Raw genomic sequence first — 20,783 nt, 5'->3', positions numbered from 1 at the left:
AGCTCCTGTCATTTTTAAACACAGCCTATAACATGGCAGTTAGGAGCGGATTGGCTGGTAGTTTATCGCTCTCATTTTTATCACTCTCCAGAGCTCAGTTCATCTCCCCCAGGGACTTTAATCAGGTAGTTCCTCCTAGACAGTCAAACTGATTAGTACTTAGAGAGGCGGGTCTGGGACATTCAGGTGTGAGTAGGGGAGGGGAGAAGTAAGTCATGCAAACCTTAAAATAAATACAATTCAAAATATGGCCTCTGAGTAAGAGTGGATGCATTTTTGTGTGTACACAACTGCAGTCATTTTATGTTTAACTCTATGGGGCATATTCAATTTGGAGCGAAAAGTCCATTGCCGGACTTTTCGCCACCATCGGATGTTTTGCCAGCGAAAACTTATTGCGCGCGTCTCCACGTATCCCCGTATTCAATTGCAAATGTGCAAAAACGGGCCCGGCGAAACCTAAATCGGCGAAAAGGTCCAGTCATTTTTGGGGAAATCATCCTGACACCCCGATAAAGATGCTCTGACATGGGGGTTCACTATGGGTACCTCCGATTAGCCCTGCTAAAGGTATTTGGGGTTTTTAAATGGTCTCAATAGATGCTATTTAGCGTCTTTGAGCAAGTGGTGTAGAATAGCATTTTCCAACTTTTTTGGGGGGAAAATAAGTATTCCCATCAAATTTGGGGTACATGAAAATGGGTGCAAGCATATTTAAAAATGGCTAATGTCAAGCATTAAAAGCGCCAAAAACGCACCTTCAGCAAACACCTGAAATCAAAAATACACCTCCCACATACTTGCAGACCCCCCCAAAGGCTATTTCGCTAGTTTTTGATTTTGTACCCCCACTTTGATTTTTTCGCCCACATTTTCAAAGTGCTTTTTTTGGGTGTCCTTTGTTGGTTTTTTTTGCATATTTTTACGCAGTTTGTGTCAAAGGGGGTATACAAAGGGTGCAGAGTGGTTTCCCCTGCACCCCTGCATCCCAAAACTCCAATTTTGCACTTTTTTTTGCATCGGGTATTCATAGGCTAAACTTTTTCGCCTATTACATTGAATTGTGTTTTTGCACCGGCGAAAAGACGCTGAAATTGAATACGGGGATAAATGAAATCGGCGAAAATGATGTCATCTGCAAAAAAGTTTTGCCGAAAACGGCATTCCGCTCCTACTTTAATACGGACCTATATCTTGCTCATTAACAGAACAGGCAATCACCTTTCGTCAGAGAGAGGAATGAGGAATTTTCAGGAGAGGATATATAGCATATAAAATGATGGTACATACAGTACATCAAGATTTAATTACATTACATTTTATATTTGTAAACAAGATATTTAATAAATATTTCCCAGAGGGTGGTACGACTCCTTAAAATGCATTTTAGCAAGGGATTTTAGTAAATCTCCAATTACTCCCCTGGGGAGGATTCCCATGGACATACATGACATACACATGCTACTGTACATCTGTGTTCTAGAGTTGCATACTGTAGATCAAGTTTTGCCTAATGTTTAGAGATGAGCAAATTGTATCTATCATATCAGTTTACAAAGATTTTGTTTGCAAGTTGAACGCTATAGAAAAATTGTTTTCAAAGTGATGACTTGGGCAAAATTTTCTGTTCAAAATGTTTTTAATCTCCAACATCAAGCGAAATGGACTTCAGGATATTTTCTCATCTCTAATAATGTCTTTCTCTTAAAGGTTATAGTGCAGACTTTCTGCTGGAATAATTGTGCCCGGTAAACACATTTCATTTATGCACTCTTCCAGTTCCAGCACATAAAAGACATCTAACCTGAAATACTTTAGTTACTGCCACTACTTAATATTCCTTTTAGTAAATTTAGTTACGCGCCTGGTGAAAGCTGAGGGTTCTGCTTTTGTTTAGGCATCAACTTCATACAACCTTGTGTGAGAGGAATAGACACGCTCTTTACCATTTATCATGTCATCTTATCACAGCCGCTATCTGGGAAGCAAATAGCTCACTGATGTTTTCTTTTGTTAGGGTGAGTTGGCAATATCTTCCGAAATGGAGCAACTGCAATCAGCCCTTTTTTATGATTATGTCCCTGACACTTGGATGAAGCTGGCTTATCCATCAACGTACAACCTGGCTCAGTGGTAAGTCTTCTGCTCCAGCTCGTGGGGAAAATAGAAACCATGACCTTGGGTGTGTCTTATTAAGGAGCCTATTTGTTTATATTCTTTGATATGCCCAAATGCTGACATCCCTTATAACTGCTATTGGGGACAGCTGCTTTTATAAACAGCTGTCCTGGTGACTTTGGGGTCTATGTACTAAGCTTTGGGGAGAGGTAAAGTGGATGGAGGTAAAGTACCAACCACTGTTTCACTGCTACGGAAGTATAGGTCATAAATATCGCAGGGACAGCTGATTTTGGATCTCCTGTTCCAGCACTGGATCAATGTTGAATTGCTCAGGTGTTTTGTATTCACTATGGATACTATATTAGCATTTCCGCTCTGCAGTGCTTAATGAATAGACCTCTTTATATCATGGGGACTGCAGTATTCTGCATTAAATTGCTTAACGCAAGAGATATCTCTGATACATGGTTAGACACAGTGTCGGACTGAGGCATGTAGTTCCCACCGGGGAAATGCAGTGGTAGGGGCCCATGATTAAGAGGGGTGGTCTTCCACCAGAGGGGGTGTGGCCAGCCTCCACAGATGCTTGTCTAACCATTAGACAAATCTTGGTGTAGTTTCTATAGAAGGGAACCAAGCCCCCATGTTGATCAGTGGTCCTCTAGGTAACTGACCCAAAAGATTAACAATCTATAATTTGAGATCTGGAACCTGACATTTAAAAGGGTGGTAGGCCAACAGGCAGCGAGGCCCACCGGGGATTTACCCTGTACTCCTGTAGGCCAGTCCGACCCTGGTTAGACATAAATCATAATTATTAAAATTGTATTTCTATTATCCTCACAAGATTATACAATTTTCCTACTTGTACATATTTAAGGAAATATTGAGCCTGATAGTGTAGAGCAGTGGTTCTCAAACTCGGTCCTCAAGACCCCACACAGTTCACTTTTTCCAGGTCACCCAGCAGGTGCACAGATGTAGTTATTACTCACTGACACGTTTTAAAAGATCCACAGGTGTAGCTAATTATTTCACTAGTAATTATGTGAGGAGATCTGCAAAACATGCACTGTTTGGGGTCCTGAGGACCAAGTTTGAGAACCTGTGGTGTTGAGGTACAAAAGAGGTGTACACGCCCACATGGCACTGGCCACACCCACACCGCACTGGCCACACCTCTTCCACTTCACATGATACTCCCTTCATTATTTTCAGCTCCACGCCCCTGTGGCTTTTAGTTCAGTCCTGAGTAATAGACATCTCAGCGTGATTTTTAGACTTGATAAATAGGCCCCTAAAAGGTTACTGTTTCCAGTTCAGACTTTGCACTTTAAGCAATAATAAGAAATAATCTGCTCTGACTTTATATCCCCAGTTTATAACACAGGCCAAGTTACCATTATAGCTTGTAATACCAAGTTACCATTGGCTTGTAATGGAATTAAGGAGGCAGTTTTTATATTAGTCTTCCTTAATGACGGTCAGGGCCGGATTATAAGGGGGGCGACATGGGCGGTCGTCCCGGGGCCCCCACACCTAAAGGGCCCCCACACAGCAGCAGCAGCACAAGAGCAGGGACCGTTATTAAACGCCGCCCGACGCACAGAAAAATGCCGCAATTCGCTGGTCAATCGGCTGGTGGCGGAGACAATATGATGCATTTCCATTACAATTGTGTCCCTTGGCTCCGCCCCTTTCCGATTGACCCGCGAATCGCGGCAAAAGCCTCAAGGGGGGCGGAGCTTAATAACATGGTGCCTTCCTGCCAGGTCCCCTCCCCATCCACAACATGCAGTGCAGATAGTGCAAGGTAAGTGTGTGTGTGTGACTTGTGTGTGTGTGTATGTTTGTGTGTAATGTACAGTATGTGTGACACATGCATGTGTGGTGTATAATTGTATATTTGTGTTTTTCTGTGTGACTGTATGTATGTATGTGTGTGTAATATATAAATATATGTGTGTGGTGTATGTGTATATATAAATGTATACAATTATATTGAAAGGGGCCCCCACAAAGTTGTTGCCCCAGGGCCCCCTCAAACCTTAATCCGGCCCTGATGACGATAATATGTTGGGGGATTTGGGGGGTGTACAAGCATAGAAATATAGTGCACCACATACTTACCTACTCTCCCGGAAGTTGCGGGAGGCTCCCTAATATTCGGGTAGCCCCCCCGCACCCCTGGAAGTGTGTCCAGATCTCTTAGTGAAGTGGGCAGGATGGGGAGATAATTGCTGGGAATCACAGGTCTGTAAGGACGGGCGGGGCCACATAACGCAAAACCCCCGCATCATTTAGCCCCGCCCCCGCCTCGCGGACCCATGACCCGTGGCAATTTGCCGTTTTGGGGACAGCACCTAATGACATAGGAGCCCGCCCCACCCTCTGAAGTGGCCAGCTGCATCTTTGCTCCGGGCTTTTCCCGTAGTGGAGACTTAAAAAATCGGCAAGTATGGTTCTCCATCTTTTATTAAGACATCTCCAGACTTGTACAGTGTTACCTGATTCGCTCATGACATCTAAACTCCGCTAACCTTCCAAGTACATAAATGAAAGAGGAACAATTCCCTGTATATGAATGAAGTGTTTTATTATTAGCAATAGTATTAGCGTTAGTGTTATAGATGTCATTTCCCCTTAAGCTTTTCAATATCTGTGAGTCACCTGTTTCCAGAGATGGATGGTGCTTTCCCCATAAGACACAGCATTAGACCTGGGTAATTGTCAGGTGACCGCTGGGCCCTACGGCAATCTCACACAAATCCTCTCATTGCAAAAATATTGATATCTGCTGATTTTCTGATAGAAAGGAGCAGAGTAAATTTCCCTTCTTTGTGTAGTCATAACAAAGTAATATTACTGTAGCAGAAGTGGTGTCTGATGAACCTAAGAGGGCGAGTGTAATTGAAATCAGGATACGATTTCTATATGCTCAGCTAGTCGAGTGGTAGAACACAGTGGCTGAATAAGCACTATTCCCTTTATAAGGTGCAAAAAATAAAATAAATAGCATTATCTGCAGCAATTTGTGTTCTGGCTTCTCCATACCATACACTTAGGCTTCAGTTCTTAATGCTTTATTGAAATTGATTTTAAATGAGCACTATTTTATATCACACATAACGACTTTCAAATAATCCAGAATGGATCTTGCTTCCCCATTGTCTGTACTCTGGTCTTATACAATATTTTCAAAGGAGAATTATTGCATTCTATATCTTAAAATGGATCTGACTAAAATGCATTAAAGAGTATCCGTACTGTAATTGTGTGGAAAATTATACTGATTTAAAGCAGATTCTTGTTGGAAATGAAAATGTAAGTACAGGCCAAAAAAAATTCTAAAAGTGCCAATTTGTTGTTCTCACTGGGAAAAGCTGTATGCGTTTGTAAATGACATGTTTTCATATACCGTATAGTTGTTCGGTATGGCTTTGCTTCATAATAAATTGAACGTGAATCCATTTACATAGTGGGTTAACTAACATGAACAGGCACCTGTCACACTATCCTTCAAAGGAAGGGGGAAAATCACTCAGGAGCAAATATGAAGACAGGAAGGCAGAAGCACATGCTTGATGATGGTTCTAATTAAAGGGACATTGTTCTTGCATAATCATTATTTTATAATCAATAAATATTTCACACTTTTGTAGAAGAACAGTGCTGTCATCCCATATAGCAGAAAATGTGTTTCTATGGCATGGCATTTTTCACGATCATTTAGTCAGCGGGTGGCGCTGTTCCCTTAAAATCTTCAAATTAAATTTATTTTTATCCCACTTTGAAAGGGCTGTCACATCACCCATAGCGAGAGTGCAGCTTTCATTATACTTTGCAATGGTGTATCACAGTTTACAACGCTGTTTTACAGTATTATGACCTGGGCGAATAGTCCTAGTTTAAGATTGTGGTAGGTATGGTTAAAAGTAAAGACAAACTGTAGCAACCTATCAGCTTCTATCTATCATTTTATCAAATGCACTTGATAAATACAAGCAACAAGCTGATTGGTTGCTATGGGCAACTTCACTCTTCAGAAGTGAATACATAAACATTTATTCAGTACACATAGGGCGAGATGTACTAAGCATCACATCTGCAATGCTGTACATCCCGCCTCTTATTGGGTACATGCCGGGGTTAATTACCCCGATATGTACGAAGAAATGCAATTAAAATCGCAAAGGACAGATCTCCTGATAAGAGCTGTCCTTTGCGATACCCTCGGGTAGAGGAACTTCCGTGTAGAGGAGGGAGCTGGGAGGGATTTAATTGGATCCCTCTCAGAGGGCGTCCCAATAAGAAGCCCATAGGCTGCTATTGGGTAATGGCATCTGTAGATAGCGTTACCCACCGGGACAAAGCGATGCATTCTGGTGCTTAGTACATATGGGAAATGCAGTAAAACCCTCGAAAATGCTGTTTCCAGTTTAGTACATCCCACCCAATATCTTGTTTTCAGGTTACAGGAACTCGTTAAAGTAAAACCTGTCCCAAAGTTAATAAATGCCTGTCCGCTCTGAAAGAAATGTCAAACAAACGTGTGTGTCAGGGTGCGGTGCTACAAAGCTAAAACGATACAATAGCGCAGTATATGATCTTATCACTGACACTTGTACTTTGCACTCTGTTATGTGCAGTAGCCAGAACAATAAAGCCCTTTTTATTCCTAACCTTTGAAGTCGGGAATTAACAATAGAGCAATACGGTCTTGCAAAATCAGCACTAGCTTGTCAGATCTTGCTTTATGAGCAGTTATTTGTACTTCTTATGTGTTTTCACCAGCATTGTAGATATGACAAATATAAGACTTACATAAAAGTCATCAAAAGTTGGGTGTGAGTTCAAGATCCTACTCCCGCACAGCATGGTGTGTAAGAGGTGGGGATTGCTAGATCTGGAGACATATTCAAATATCTTTGGTTTACAATCCATGAAAAAGACACACACGTAGCAGAGGTACAAACTCTGGGACTGACGGAGAGGTGGATCTCGAGATGTCACCCCATCTGCATATGTGCTTGGTTTACTACTAGTCATGATCATCATCATTGCGGACTTACACTAGCCCTTTACTAGATGCAAAAGATGCCCCACCATACAAGCATATTTTTGCTTACATCCAACTCTGCATAGTCCGCAGTTATACCGGATGTAGTTGACATCCCAGCGCGCACAAAGGCAACGCTCACAAGCCAGTTGCCGAAATCCCGACAAGGATCCTGGCTGCAGAATCCTGACGGCTGCGATACCGGAGGTAAGTATTAGGGGTTAGGGTTGGGCACTAGCGGGATGGTTAGGGTTAGGCTACGGGGTGGAAGGGTTAAGGTTAGGCTGCGGTGGTGAGGGTTAGGTCGCGGGGGGAAGGGTTAGGGTTAGGCTGTGGTGGGGAGGGTTAGGTTGCGGGGGGGAAGGGTTATGGTTAGGCTGTGGTGGGGAGGGTTAGGCTGCGGGGGAGAAGGTTTAGGGTTAGGCTGTGGTGGGGAGAGTTAGGCTGCGGGGGGGAAGGGTTAGGGTTAGGCTGTGGGAAATGAGGGTTAGGGGTAGGGTTAGAAGAAGGGTTACCTTACTTACCTATGGGATTTAGTTATGAGACCGGTGACCGCGATGCCGCTGGTCTAAATCCCGACGGGGAAAGCCCGACAAGGGACTTAAGATAGGCGTCAAAATATCAACGCCTATCTTAATCCCGACACTCGGAATACAGAAAGACGCTAGCCCGAATGAGGTATGTCCGGGGCGCCCTTACTGCGGGGGGAGGGTTAGTTTTAGGCAGTGTAACAAGGTTAGGTTTTGGGGGGGAGGTTAGGGTTTGGCACCACTGGCCTGTTAGGCACTAAGGGGGGAGGGTTAGGGTTAGGCACGAAGGTGGGAGACTTAGGTTTAGACACTAACGGGAAGGGTTAGGCTGCGGGGTGGGGAGGGTTGGGATTAGGAGGAGAAGGGGGACCCCTGTCGGGATGCCGCTGTCGACATTGTGACAGGAGGCATCCCGACAGCCGGCATTACATGCCGATTCCTTACCTACAGGTGTCAGCATTTAAATCGTCGGTATTGCGACCGCCAGCATTGTGTGCACCGGGATCGCGTACCCAACCCATTTATACACCCTCACTGAACTTTGCCTACATAAGAACGCCTCATTGCACCCCAGTTCCGCATTTATGGACATATATGTAGGCACTTTTGAAATGCCTATGACTCTATGAATTCATGCAAGCCGTGCTCCGCAAACAGCTGTACTGTCCACTCTGCATCCGTCCCTCTATAGCTGCAAGTCTAGTGACATTGAAGGAGATTGACATTTTCTTATTGATTAAGGGGTTAAAGGCTGTGGTGCTGGAGTCCCACAAAAGAGTGTCCAATTTGCAGTAAGGGGAAACGGCATTGTGGCTGTCTCTGCATCCTGCTGCCTTATCACCATGTCTGGTAATCTTTTAAAAATATTTAAGGTCAAAGATGTCATAGGGCTTGGAAAACAATGTATCAGGAAAAGTAAAACATTTTTAAATCCCCTGGCATTGTATGAGAGTGCGGGAACAGGTATAGTAGTGGTCTCTATACCCCATATGTGGTAAATAAATGCTCCACCTAAAAAATGTTGTCTACGGTGTAGGGTATTTGTTAAAAAGGAATCCATAGCCCCCTGCAATAAAATGCAATGACAATGATGAGATAGATGGCATCTCATTTTAGGAAGTGGGAAAAACTGGTTTCTATGGTAATAAAGTGGCGATATCGCTGCCTGCTACCCACAAAGTAACAGTCGTCAGTAAAGACTGACTGATACATGAAAAGACAGTACAAGATGTCAGAGAAACCTGCAATCACACATACAGTAACCCCAATACACTCTCTGCCATTCATCTGTATAGTGATCATGATAAAGTAGCAACAGTCCTAATCCATTCAAACCCAGAGCTGCATAACGCATTAATGTGTTTGAGTGGGGATTGCAAGCACCTTGAATCCCACTACTCAAACCGATTAAAAATATTGTAATTGTAAGAAAAACAACAACCATGTAGTACCACCTCCACTTGAAACATGTATTTATTGCATAATAGACTTTGCTATAGCCGAAATTATGTATATATGTTATAGATATATTACTCTTTGGTGTGCGGTCGCGCCCTATACACGTATACCTTGGTGTGCAGTGTGATGCATGAGGCCGAAAGGCAACCGCACACCCAAGAGTGGTATATCTATCTTATAGATTCTTGTGACAAAATACTTCTACGTGGAGATGATGTAGAGTAACACAGATACAGAATAGGAGAAAATCAGAATAGGCTGTTTAACTTGAATGAAACTAAACATGTAACGTGATAACAGTGTCAGTGGCATCACAAAGGGGGTGCAGGGGGTATGGACGGCACCTGGGTGTCACCCGCCGAGGGGTGACACTAAAGTGCCGACTCCTCAGTGACAGGAGCTGCACTGTAGCAATACATGCAGCACTTGGCTCCTGACACAGTGAGGAAGTCGGCACTGCACACAGAGTGGTCCCCAGGAGAAGTCTGCACCTCCGGGACCCTACGGAGTAATTACAACCGCACCCACAAGGCCATGCCCACTAGGTCACAGCTTCGTCGTGTGCACTACAGCCCTCCCCACACAGGGTGTCACCACGGTGAGAGATGCCACTGAACAGTGTAAGTGAATAAAACAGTGTAACATTCAGAATAGGCTGCTTAAACAGTTGAACATTACTGACTGCTGTCACTGTGATTCATTTTGGAAAGAAAAGGTGTGTGTCTGTCAGTGAGGCAGTGATGTGTATGTCTGTCAGTGAGGCAGTGATGTGCTGTTGTCAGTGAGGCAGTGATGTGTATTTCTGTCAGTGAGGCAGCGATGTGTGTGTCTGTCAGTGAGGCAGTGATGTGTATGTCTGTCAGTGAGGCAGTGATGTGCTGTTGTCAGTGAGGCAGTGATGTGTATGTCTGTCAGTGTGGCAGCGATGTGTATGTCTGTCAGTGATGCAGTGATGTGTATATCTGTCAGTGAGGCAGTGATGTGTATTACTGTCAGTGAGGCAGTGATGTGTATGTCTGTCAGTGAGGCAGCGATGTGTATGTCTGTCAGTGAGGCAGCGATGTGTATGTCTGTCAGTGTGGCAGCGATGTGTATGTATGTCAGTGAGGCAGTGATGTGTATGTCTGTCAGTGATGCAGTGATGTGTATGTCTGTCAGTGTGGCAGCGATGTGTATGTATGTCAGTGAGGCAGTGATGTGTATGTCTGTCAGTGAGGCAGTGATGTGTATGTCTGTCAGTGAGGCAGTGATGTATGTGTATGTCTGTCAGTGTGGCAGTGATGCGTATGTCTGTCAGTGAGGCAGTGATGTGTATGTCTGTCAGTGAGGCAGTGATGTGCTGCTTTTCTGTGAGCACTGAGCAGTGTTTCTATAAGAGATGTTATTGTTACACTTGGTGGAGTGATACAGCTGTGGCTTTGTGATGAGGTTTTGATAACCGTGGGAAATAGATCAGGTTTGAGGTGTGCGATTGTTGGGAAATAGTGCATGGTTATGTGATCTAATCATGTGTCCAATCATGTTGGTGGGATCTGCCTCAATATAACACAACATTATTAGCTGTATAGTGTATGTGTCTGTTATCACAAAAATACCCATGATAAAATCTGTGTATACCATTGTGATAAATTATCTTTACCATTACTGTTTTTACATTTGGAATCCCTCCTTCAAAAAAACGGTGGTATAGTTGAAAACATTGGCTCTTCATAAAGTAGAGATCAATGGTAAACCTCAAATGAGTCCTCTGACAGACTGCCACTCATAGAACAGTGTCTTTTGGTTTTGGTAAAACAAAGGAATAACACAGATGACTTTGCTCCCACCAGCCAAATGTGTGGGTGCCATTTCCGTATCTTTACGCCTTGGATTTTAAAGTAGACATTCAACCACATTCTGGTGCTAAACCAAGTTTTCAGGACAAAGAAACCATGGCAATAACAAGAGCCACGATCTTGTCCAAGCACTGACTCGTGTCTTCTGGCTACATCTACATTTCTTGGAATTATTTAAAAGTCTTTCTTAGAATATGCAACACTCGGACATTTACATTCCATTAACAAGCACTCTCCCTGTGACACCGCTACAGAGGTCACCGGCAGCAGATATATAATGAATCATTGATTTTCAGAGATGAGATGATGTTTTCATTTGTAAAGGGAAAAAAAGTCTCCCTTATCTTAATAAATATTCATTATTTTGACTGTTTATCTCTTATTTTTAGGCAGAGTAATTGGCTTGTCTTAGATGCCAGATCTTTTTACATGAAACACTGACAACTCTGCATATATCATGTATGTAAAAATGCCGGCGGGTCTTGTCACGCCATTGGATGTACATCAGTCTACAAGGAGTACCTGAAATGCATTCACTTTATGCCTCATTCTTGGGTATAAGAAGGGCTCAGAGCACAATGAGATTTAGACACAGTCTTTACTGTGGGTCAATATTCCTGATACCGGACCTTAGACCCTATATATAAATTATGTTGATTTTGTCAACTTGTACTGAAGACTAATAGCTCTTAGGGGCCTATTCATCATCACTTAATTTTCACAAAAGCATGTGAAAAAGCACATTTTCCCCTGCAATTGTGAAAAATAAGTTATCAGGCTATTCATTACAAAGGTAAAGCAGGAGATATCACAGGTATCTCCTACTTACCTTCCGATTGCGGAATGGCCCGCTGTCCCCATAGACTAGTATCACAGATATCTCCTACTTACCTTCCGATTGCGGAATGGCCTGCTGTCCCCATACACTAGTATCACAGATATCTCCTACTTACCTTCCGATTGCGGAATGGCCCGCTGTCCCCGTACTCTAGTATCACAGATATCTCCTACTTACCTTCCATTTGCGGAATGGCCTGCTGTCCCCATACACTAGTATCACAGATATCTCCTAATTACCTTCTGTTTGCGGATTGGCCCACTGTCCCCATACACTAGTATCACAGATATCTCCTACTTACCTTCTGTTTGCGGAATGGCCCGCTGTCCCCATACACTAGTATCACAGATATCGCCTACTTACCTACCTCTCCTGGAATGGTCCGCTGTCCCCATACACTAGTATCACAGATATCTCCTGCTTACCTTCTTTGCGGAATGGCCCGCTGTCCCCATACACTAGTATGGGGACAGAATTCATCAAGCTCCGAAAATATAATATATTCGGAGCTTGACTGCTGGAGCATTCGCCATCTTCAGATAGCGAATGCCCCGCTTGTTGATCGCTACCCGTTCTTCCCTATGGGAAGAAGGTCCGGGTTGCGATAAAGGATCCTTTCGGCTCCTTCCGCCGGACGTCGGGGCTCTTATGCGCATGTGTGACCTGTAGGTCGCGCATGCGCACCGCCGTCACTGCTCCGACGGTTTCACTGCTCCGAAAAGGAGCAGTGAAGCCGCTCGTGGGGGCAGCTGATTTCGTATCAGCTGCCACCGCGCCGGGGCACTGATGAATTGCTCCGGTGGCCACAGCGCATAAGAGTGTTAATTATCGGGGTCCGTTCGGACCCCGATAATTAGCATCATGAATAGGCCCCTTAATATTACAAATTGGTCACTCTCCCGATCCGCCACACCACTTTCCCTGTCCCAGGCTCATTTGTTTGGTACTCGAAATCAGAACTTTTGTAGCATGGAAACTTAAAGGGGGTCGATCCAATTAGGTGCGAGGTGGCTTGTGCGAGCCATTTTCACAGCAAAACTGCACTGCAAAGTACATTTGCAATCCAATTACAAACTCACATTTTTTTTTTTTCAAAGGAAAATCATGTTGTTGTTTTTTGTGGCTCCTGAGGAGATGGTAAGAAAAATGTTTATTAAGGTAAAACTGTTGGTGCAGAATCCCTTGGACAGCCCCCTAATTATATATTTAGAAGTTTTCAATTAGCTTACTTGGCCCAATAATTACATGTCCTTTTTGGGTGTTTAAAAAAAATGGCCTCAAATTACCCCCAAATCAACTTTTTCATTAGTTCAGGCACCCCAGATGTAATTACAGCATTTCTTTAAATGAATATTAACTTTTTGTCTTTTTTTTAAGTTAGTGGTCTCAAATTAACACAAAATCACCTTTTTTCTACTTTTTGTTTTGCATTTTTCATTTAATTCATTTGAGATTAAACAAAAAAAGTTTGCTTTTTATAATATATATATATATTTTTTAAAATGCACAAATGAGCCATTTGACACAAAGTTGTCACTTTTTTGGGGTCTATGATGGCTTCCCCACTTTTCATGCCCTTCTCCCAAGTCGCATGCTATAGAAAATTTGCACATCCTACCCGCAAGTAGTGCGAGTTAGCATTTCTAATTGGATTGAGAGTTTCTCTGGAGCGAGCATTCGTGCGATGTACAGTATGAGAGTTTCTCTGGAGCGAGCATTCGTGCGATGTACAGTATGAGAGTTTCTCTGGAGCGAGCATTCGTGCGATGTACAGTATGAGAGTTTCATGAAACAAACTCACACTTGCAAACTCGCACCTAATTGGATTGAGCCCAAAAAGTTGCAAACTAAGTAGTCATTTCCATTGATCCTATGATGGCGACAAAGGGTTGTCTACTTTAGATATGAGTTTTCTTAAATGCCTCCACTGTTTTCCACGTATAACTTTGTCTCTATGGGGTATATATTACTATTGGGGGGTTTCTCAAAGCCAGCAACAGAAATAAATGCTAATCCAGCCTAATTTAGTATGTATTTCTATTGCCTCTTTAAACCCATCAGTCAAATCTGATCATGAGTGGCTTTGAAAATGTGACGTTCAGTAAATCTGCCCCATATGTATGTTTTGTTTTTTTTTTAAATATTATTCACACACAGTACAATAATAATAGACTTTTGAGTGTGTATAAATAAATTGCAAGATTTGTAATATAAGAAATGTGGAGTCGGCTAGTAATTATAATGCTGAGAAAAACTCATTTCCCTGTCATACATAAAAGCAAACCACCTACCTTTTTGTGGCTTTAACTGATCACAGATCTCATTGGTAACTGATGATATAATCTAAGTAAACATATTATCTAAACAGACTGCAGCTAGCAGCATCACCTAAAGCTGGGTATACATTAGACGATATATTGGACGATTTGCCAATTTCCGATGGATTGCAACGGCAAATCGTCCAGTGTGTACTCACTATTACGCTCTCCTGTGAGTCGTTCGTCGCATCTGGAGATCTGTCTGCACTGCGGGTCAATCTGAAGAACACACTGCACTATCTGTTGTACAACCGCCCGATATATTGTTCCCCTGCATGGTGTCGGCCACCAGATCTTCAGATTGGCCTGATCTGAATAGCTGACGAACTACGCACAGGAGCATGCAATAGTGCATACACACTGGACGATGTGGGCGATTTGTCATTCCGATTTGCCTCAAAACGACCAATCATCCAATATATTTTCTACTCTAGAGTGTACCCAGCTTTGGTTCTAATAAAGATGCTGGACGCCGTTACATGCCAGTTTCTGAGCCAACATTCCTCAGTCACTTACATCTGCCACCTGTTTTAGAGCTTTCAAAACATTTGCCTTATAAACATTTGTCTTATAAACATGCTTGTACTTGTACTTGGTATATTTTGTCTATTCCAGGTTACAATTGTAAATGATAACTAAGGACATACTTGAGAGGTGACTCCTAGGAGTTGATTCAGAGATGGGCGCACTGCCGCCGTCGTACGCAGTGGAGCGACTTATTGCTACTGCGCATTCTTTCCAATTGTTCAATTGTATGGTCGCCGATTGCGAATTCAGGTGCACGCAGGCGTAAGTGTATAGAAAATATAGTAGGCATTCCTGAACGGTGACTGGGAGGTGGCTTAGCGCTTTCATGGAGATGGACCGTCTTGTAGGAATGTCGCTGGCGTATCGTGGTTGTGGTTGCGTCCACAGATGCTCATCCACTCACATAGGAGGCCACACTTGGATGGAGAAATTGCACTTGTCAAAGGGTTGGTGCAAGTTTCCATGGTGCGACAATCGGAATTACAGCGTGTACAGACTCTGCAAGTGGGCACCTCAGACCTTGCACACTCGGGCGCTCGGATGTATACACGGGATGGACATTGTAGCAGCATTTGCATAAAATTGGAGACTGGCGACTGTCGATAGGCGCAGCTGCGGGCGTTTCCGCATCTACCTCTTAGTCTACCCCGTAATGTGTTAGGTTTTGCTAAAATATACCCATAATAATGTCACCTGTGTAAATATGCCAGTATACTGTAAGTAATTATTATTTTAACTTCGCAAAGGAATTTAATTGATACCCGTGTAAGAGGTTTTTTATTAGTTTTATTTAATTTTCATTTTGTTTGCAAAAAAAAAGAAAAAAGACCTGTTAGATAATCTGCGGGTCACCAGCTGTTGAACTACAGCTGAATTGATGGTTTCCTTTACCTTGCGCTCTAGGTATAGTGACCTGCTTCTTCGCTGCCGGGAACTCGACTCCTGGACTCAGGATCTTTGTCTCCCGAGTGTCGTCTGGATATCAGGCTTTTTCAACCCCCAGTCCTTCCTCACAGGTAGGGAGTGCATCACATCTCATTAGTAATTTACTGCTACAGTAATTTTTATAATTACTGCCAGGAGGGCTCATTAAATTTGATCTAATGAATAAATATTGTATTTTTCAACATGATTACCAGAACGGCTAAACTGTGTGCCATAAACAATTATTATTTTTTTCTCTCTCCACGCTTTATCATAGTGCAATGCAAGTTTGCCATTTTAGAATACATTAAATGATGTATACATATTTTATTGTACTTTGGGATATTAGATTTTCCAATTGAAGTGATGGAACTGATTTATTGATGCACATATATAAAATCTGCATCTGCACAGTGGTGTGTATGCTGTATGTTAATATACTCCAACGTGACTTTCAGAAACTAATGTTGCCTTGAGTAATTGAACTAATACTAATACAAAAAAGCTTTAAGGTGCTTACACACACACAACGATTTTTTCAACGATTTAACTATAATTTAATCGTTATCGTTCAAAAAAATCGCTCAGTTTCAGATGTACAATGATGAACGATAATCGTTCATGCACGTTCACGTTTGTAGTTTATCATCCATTCTGACTGTCCAACTGAACGATTTTCATTAAGGTAAGTATCTAAATTCGTTTGTAGTTTGTAAAAATCGTTCATTACATTTGGTAAATGAATGATTTTAGTAAACGATTTTCGTTCATTTTTTCAAGGGAAAAATGAACGAAAATCGTTTACTAAAATCGTTCATTTAGCAAATCGATACGTGTGTATGCAGCTTTACAAGCATTTAAAGTAGCATTACAATTTTAACTATGTTTTAAGAAATTATGGATATAGGGTGTTTTGCTTTCTATGGGGAATGCTACAGACAGTAAATAGTTAAGCTCATTGGCTGGCAGTTCTGGGAGTAAACTAAAGTTTACAGAAATTCTTGGGGGTTCCCTGCGTGCCATTGGTTCGGGTAGTTCTGCAGATAATTAGGTGAGCCCAACCTAGCAGTGAGTAAACGGGGTAAAATATTGCGCTCTGACCCTTATGTGTATTTGGGGGAGAGGTAGATGATAGAATAATGGGTGGCGTTGGGTTGGTTATAGATTATTATTGTATCTATACATTTATATTTGTTTACTCCAAACTCCAGACAGTGATCTGATCCCACCCCCACCCATTAGTCTATAACTAGTCTATCAACTACCTCGACCCACATACACATGATATTTTACTCTGTAAACTAAAGTGTAATCCACTATCACAATGTAGCCGCCACTGTGTCTTTTTCCGCAGTGCGACTGCGTCTATATGTTGATACCGCAGCCAATGGGATTCGTGGAGAGACGCTCAACAGCTGCTGCGCTAATTCACAGCTTTGTGTATTAGGACTAGAGATGAGTGGTTCAGTTTTGGCTGGGATCTTCTTCATCTTTTGTCACGGATGCATGCGCAGACTGAAAACATTGGACGCTTGCATCTGACACTGCGCCCTTAGCAACTGTTATGGCAGGTCCAACCTGATTTTGTACAAGCAGAACCTCCTTACTTACAAATTCATATATTCATATTATGAGCAGACTAGAACAGTTTGGAGGACACATTCAGAAAATGCATCCCGCAGTTTAGTCGTTGAGAAGGCTATGCTGGGATTTGTAGTTCTAGACCAGCTGGAAAGTATTTTGGATGCCACTGTTTTATACGGAGCAGGCCGTCTGACTGTTAACACTTGCCGCACTCCAACTCCCAGCATGCTCCACTATCATTTTAAATATTTTTCTTCAGCATAAATAAAAAGATACAAATGAAATGAATAAAACTGAAAATACATCTAGGTTGTATAATGACTTGAGAAATGAGTATGTCGGCTGGAATAAGATCTCCTACTTACAGTACACTGCTTTATTTCTTCCATGCCATTTATCTAACTATGAAACATACATTTATGAGAATATCATATCTTGCAAACTGGTGTTTAGCTCCGTGGTTACAGATGCTGAGTGATTATAAAAAGAACCAATTTGCGAATGATATTATTCAACTAAAAACAATTCTTGCAGCTGTCATGCAAAGTTTAGCTCGGAAAAATGAATGGCCCCTGGATAAGATGCACCTCACGGTTGATGTAATGAAGAAATACAAGGAGGAATTTTCCCAGCCAGCCAGGGAAGGAGCATACATATACGGATTGCACCTGGAAGGTAGGAGTGTGTGACATTTTTCTTAGTCAGTCCATTAATTTCAATATATACAATTCCATCCTGGCAAGATGAGGATAAAATAGGCCCTGCCCTGATCTGTGCAAACTATGATGGCAATTTACACAAATCCCACCCCAAGACCACTTGCCCTTTCATGGTCCACAATTTGGGACAGTTGGGAAGTGTGCTGCTCATCTATGGCTTCAGGCTGGGGTTAGCCCCAGGCCGACATGTGAGCTCTGAGTATCCCAGGAGCTCTCCCCTGTAGTCCCTCCTTCCCCATCTCTAACCTTACATGGAAGGAGGGTAGCATCTTCTCCTCTCAGGAGTTTGGCACTGGGCTGCAACACCGTAACCCAAAGCCACATTGTCCAACAGCATTATTTTTCCTCATGTACATTGCTGTTAGCACCAATTAAGTGCAGAGCTAATGGTAACTATTTTCATTACTCCAAGGATATTATTTCTTATACGGACAAAGCACACGTCATAGACATACTATACTACGTTCTAAGTATATATTGACAGAAACAAGCAATGCCCAGACAGACATGGGTTTTTTTTTTCTACCATACCTGTAGTGCCATAATGCTTCAGATACTTTCCCAAAATGCACCATCGTCCACTTCAATGGTTTTCTAAAAACAAATGCATGAATTAAAAAAAAAAAAATAAATACACACCGGCGGGAACAGTGGTACACAAGGAGGACCGCTTCATACTCCACACTCCGGGACTCGGGGTGATGGGCACCTCTTACGGTGTTAAAGAGGGAAATTACACTTGTGATTGGTAGTTCAAGTACAAAAAACAAAAACAGGGCACCTGTAACAAATGTTCATACTCTCTAACAAGGGACAGGACTGTGGAGACATGCCAGGAGTTACTGCACCCCCCCATCTAATATGGGTAAATGTAAGGAGGAGATCGTGAGTCTAAATCCAGTACATAGTGTTAATAATAGTTCAGCATTCACATTAACAGATGTGGAAAGTGCTCAGTTCTCTTTAATGCCTCCTCAAATATATGACAGAAGATATCCACCAAAAAATGAGTATTATCCCTTTCTCCACTATAATAGTCTATTCATGGGGCTCTTTTTCCTGCAATCACTGCATGCAACGTGCTGACTACTGAGCTCTAGGCATAAATATCAAACAGTTTGAACTCTGAAAGCAGCCCCTGGTAGGGGTGGAGCACCCCAATACTTCTCTCCGAGGGGCAGCCTCAGGGAGACACTCCACCTGGTGCTGAGGAGTGATTATTATTTACACTGATCTGTTTCTTACCTGCTAACTCAACAATTAAAAATAGGACCAATGGTGTAGGGTATTTGAAGTCATTCCCATCTTTCTGTTCTAAAATTTTGATGCTGTTTAACATAAAATTTTCTCCCACCGTTATTTCTGTCGTTATTGTGGGACCAGTGTAATATATTGTATTACTAAAAACACAATGCAGTTAATGGAATGTGTTAAAAACGAATCACTAAAACACAATTTGAAGTGTGCAATAGTTTGTGATTTACCTATTTTTCTATATAAGAATTTAAATAGATGAGCGAAACATAATGCCTGGATCGCATTGTCTTCTTGCCTGCAGAATTGGAGAAAAGCAGGGAAGAGGCGAAGTCCCTTCCTGCTTTTGTCCACTGTAGTGGCGTCTCCCCGCTACCCCCGGCCAGCTTCCCGATCAGCGTCACTCTGACGCTGATTGGCGCATGCAGATATTTCTCACAAATGTGAACGATGTGCAGAATCTCCTCGCCTGGAAAAAGCAAAAAGCGATTTTTTTTTTTCTGTGCTGCGCTTTCCTTTCTAAATAGACCCCTAAATACTTAATTTAGTACATAACCTGTCATGAACTAATGTGTATTGTTCAACTGAACACTTTCACCCCTACACCGCCAAAATGTTGATTGCAATACGCAATTTTTGCACATGACCTTGACTGAAAACCCTAGTAGTCATGCAGGGATATTCTTATAGTAGGTAGGTTAACTAGAAAAGCAGATTATACGCCTGTTATTGCCATGGTGAAGTCGTCAGTATCTTCTTTGTAGTCAATCTGTTTCGTGTCATGGTTGTTCCAGGAGCTCAGTGGGATATTCAGGGAGGATACATCGCCGAAGCTCGTCTGAAGTCTCCAAATCCAATTATGCCAGTCATCTTTGTGAGAGCCATACCCAATGACAGACAAGATACAAGAAACATGTACGAATGCCCAGTTTACAAGACAAAAATAAGAGGTTCGACCTATATTTGGGCCTTTCACTTGAAGACCAAGGAGAGGCCTTCTAAATGGATTCTTGCTGGTGTTGCTTTACTGTTAAGTGTGTAAAAATAAAATGATTGTTAATTGGAGCAAAGTGGTTATATTTCTGGCTTCACCTCCCTATCCATGCAGCACCCATGTACACATAATGGCTTCTCCTATTCAAGTGTTTGATGTGTATTTTGTTTTTCCATATCTGTGTATCCTGTTTCAATGTACGGGAGATGCAGTCAGGAAGCCGACGGTCGAAATGGCGACCGCCGGCTTCCCGACTGTCTAATCCCGGCAGGGGTCTTATGACAGGCGTCGAAGTCCCGACGCCTGTCATTTTACCTACGCTGGGAGCCTGGCGTCCGGCATACTGATCAAAGGTAAGCCGGGCAGCTGGCGTGGACAGCCACGGGGGGGAGGGTTAGTTTAGGGGCTCCCGGGGGGGACTTAGGGTTAGGCACCCCCCCCACCCCGGGAGGGTTAGGCTAGGGGAAGGGGACGTTAGGGTTAGGCACCCCTAAGGGAGGGTTAGGGGGGGGTAAGGTTAATGAATACTTAAAATACTTACCTGTCAGGATCTTCACTGCCGGTCTTCCAGCGTCAGGATTTGAGTTTTATCCTGTTGCTTGAACCAAAGATAGCTACCTC

General features: G+C 42.7%; 1 protein-coding gene across 4 annotated transcripts in view; it reads left to right on the top strand.

Annotated features, from left to right (window-relative positions):
- The window catches only part of LOC148543364 (dynein axonemal heavy chain 11-like), a 361,950-nt gene extending 341,412 nt beyond the window's left edge, over positions 1-20,538 (top strand). For all 4 annotated transcript variants that reach the window (XM_088472011.1, XM_088472001.1, XM_088472021.1 and 1 more), the window contains 4 exons: positions 2,018-2,133; positions 15,591-15,703; positions 17,730-17,870; positions 19,963-20,538. In XM_088472011.1, the coding sequence (XP_088328137.1) occupies positions 2,018-2,133; positions 15,591-15,703; positions 17,730-17,870; positions 19,963-20,210 (618 nt within the window). In that variant the 3' untranslated portion in view covers positions 20,211-20,538. The remainder of the gene's footprint in view (positions 1-2,017; positions 2,134-15,590; positions 15,704-17,729; positions 17,871-19,962) is intronic.
- Positions 20,539-20,783: the final 245 nt, after the last annotated feature.

Source organism: Taudactylus pleione, unplaced genomic scaffold, assembly GCF_031769625.1.
Source record: "Taudactylus pleione unplaced genomic scaffold, aTauple2 ptg000004l, whole genome shotgun sequence".
Taxonomy (NCBI): Eukaryota; Metazoa; Chordata; class Amphibia; order Anura; family Myobatrachidae; genus Taudactylus; species Taudactylus pleione.
This window is presented reverse-complemented; position numbering and strand designations above follow the sequence as displayed.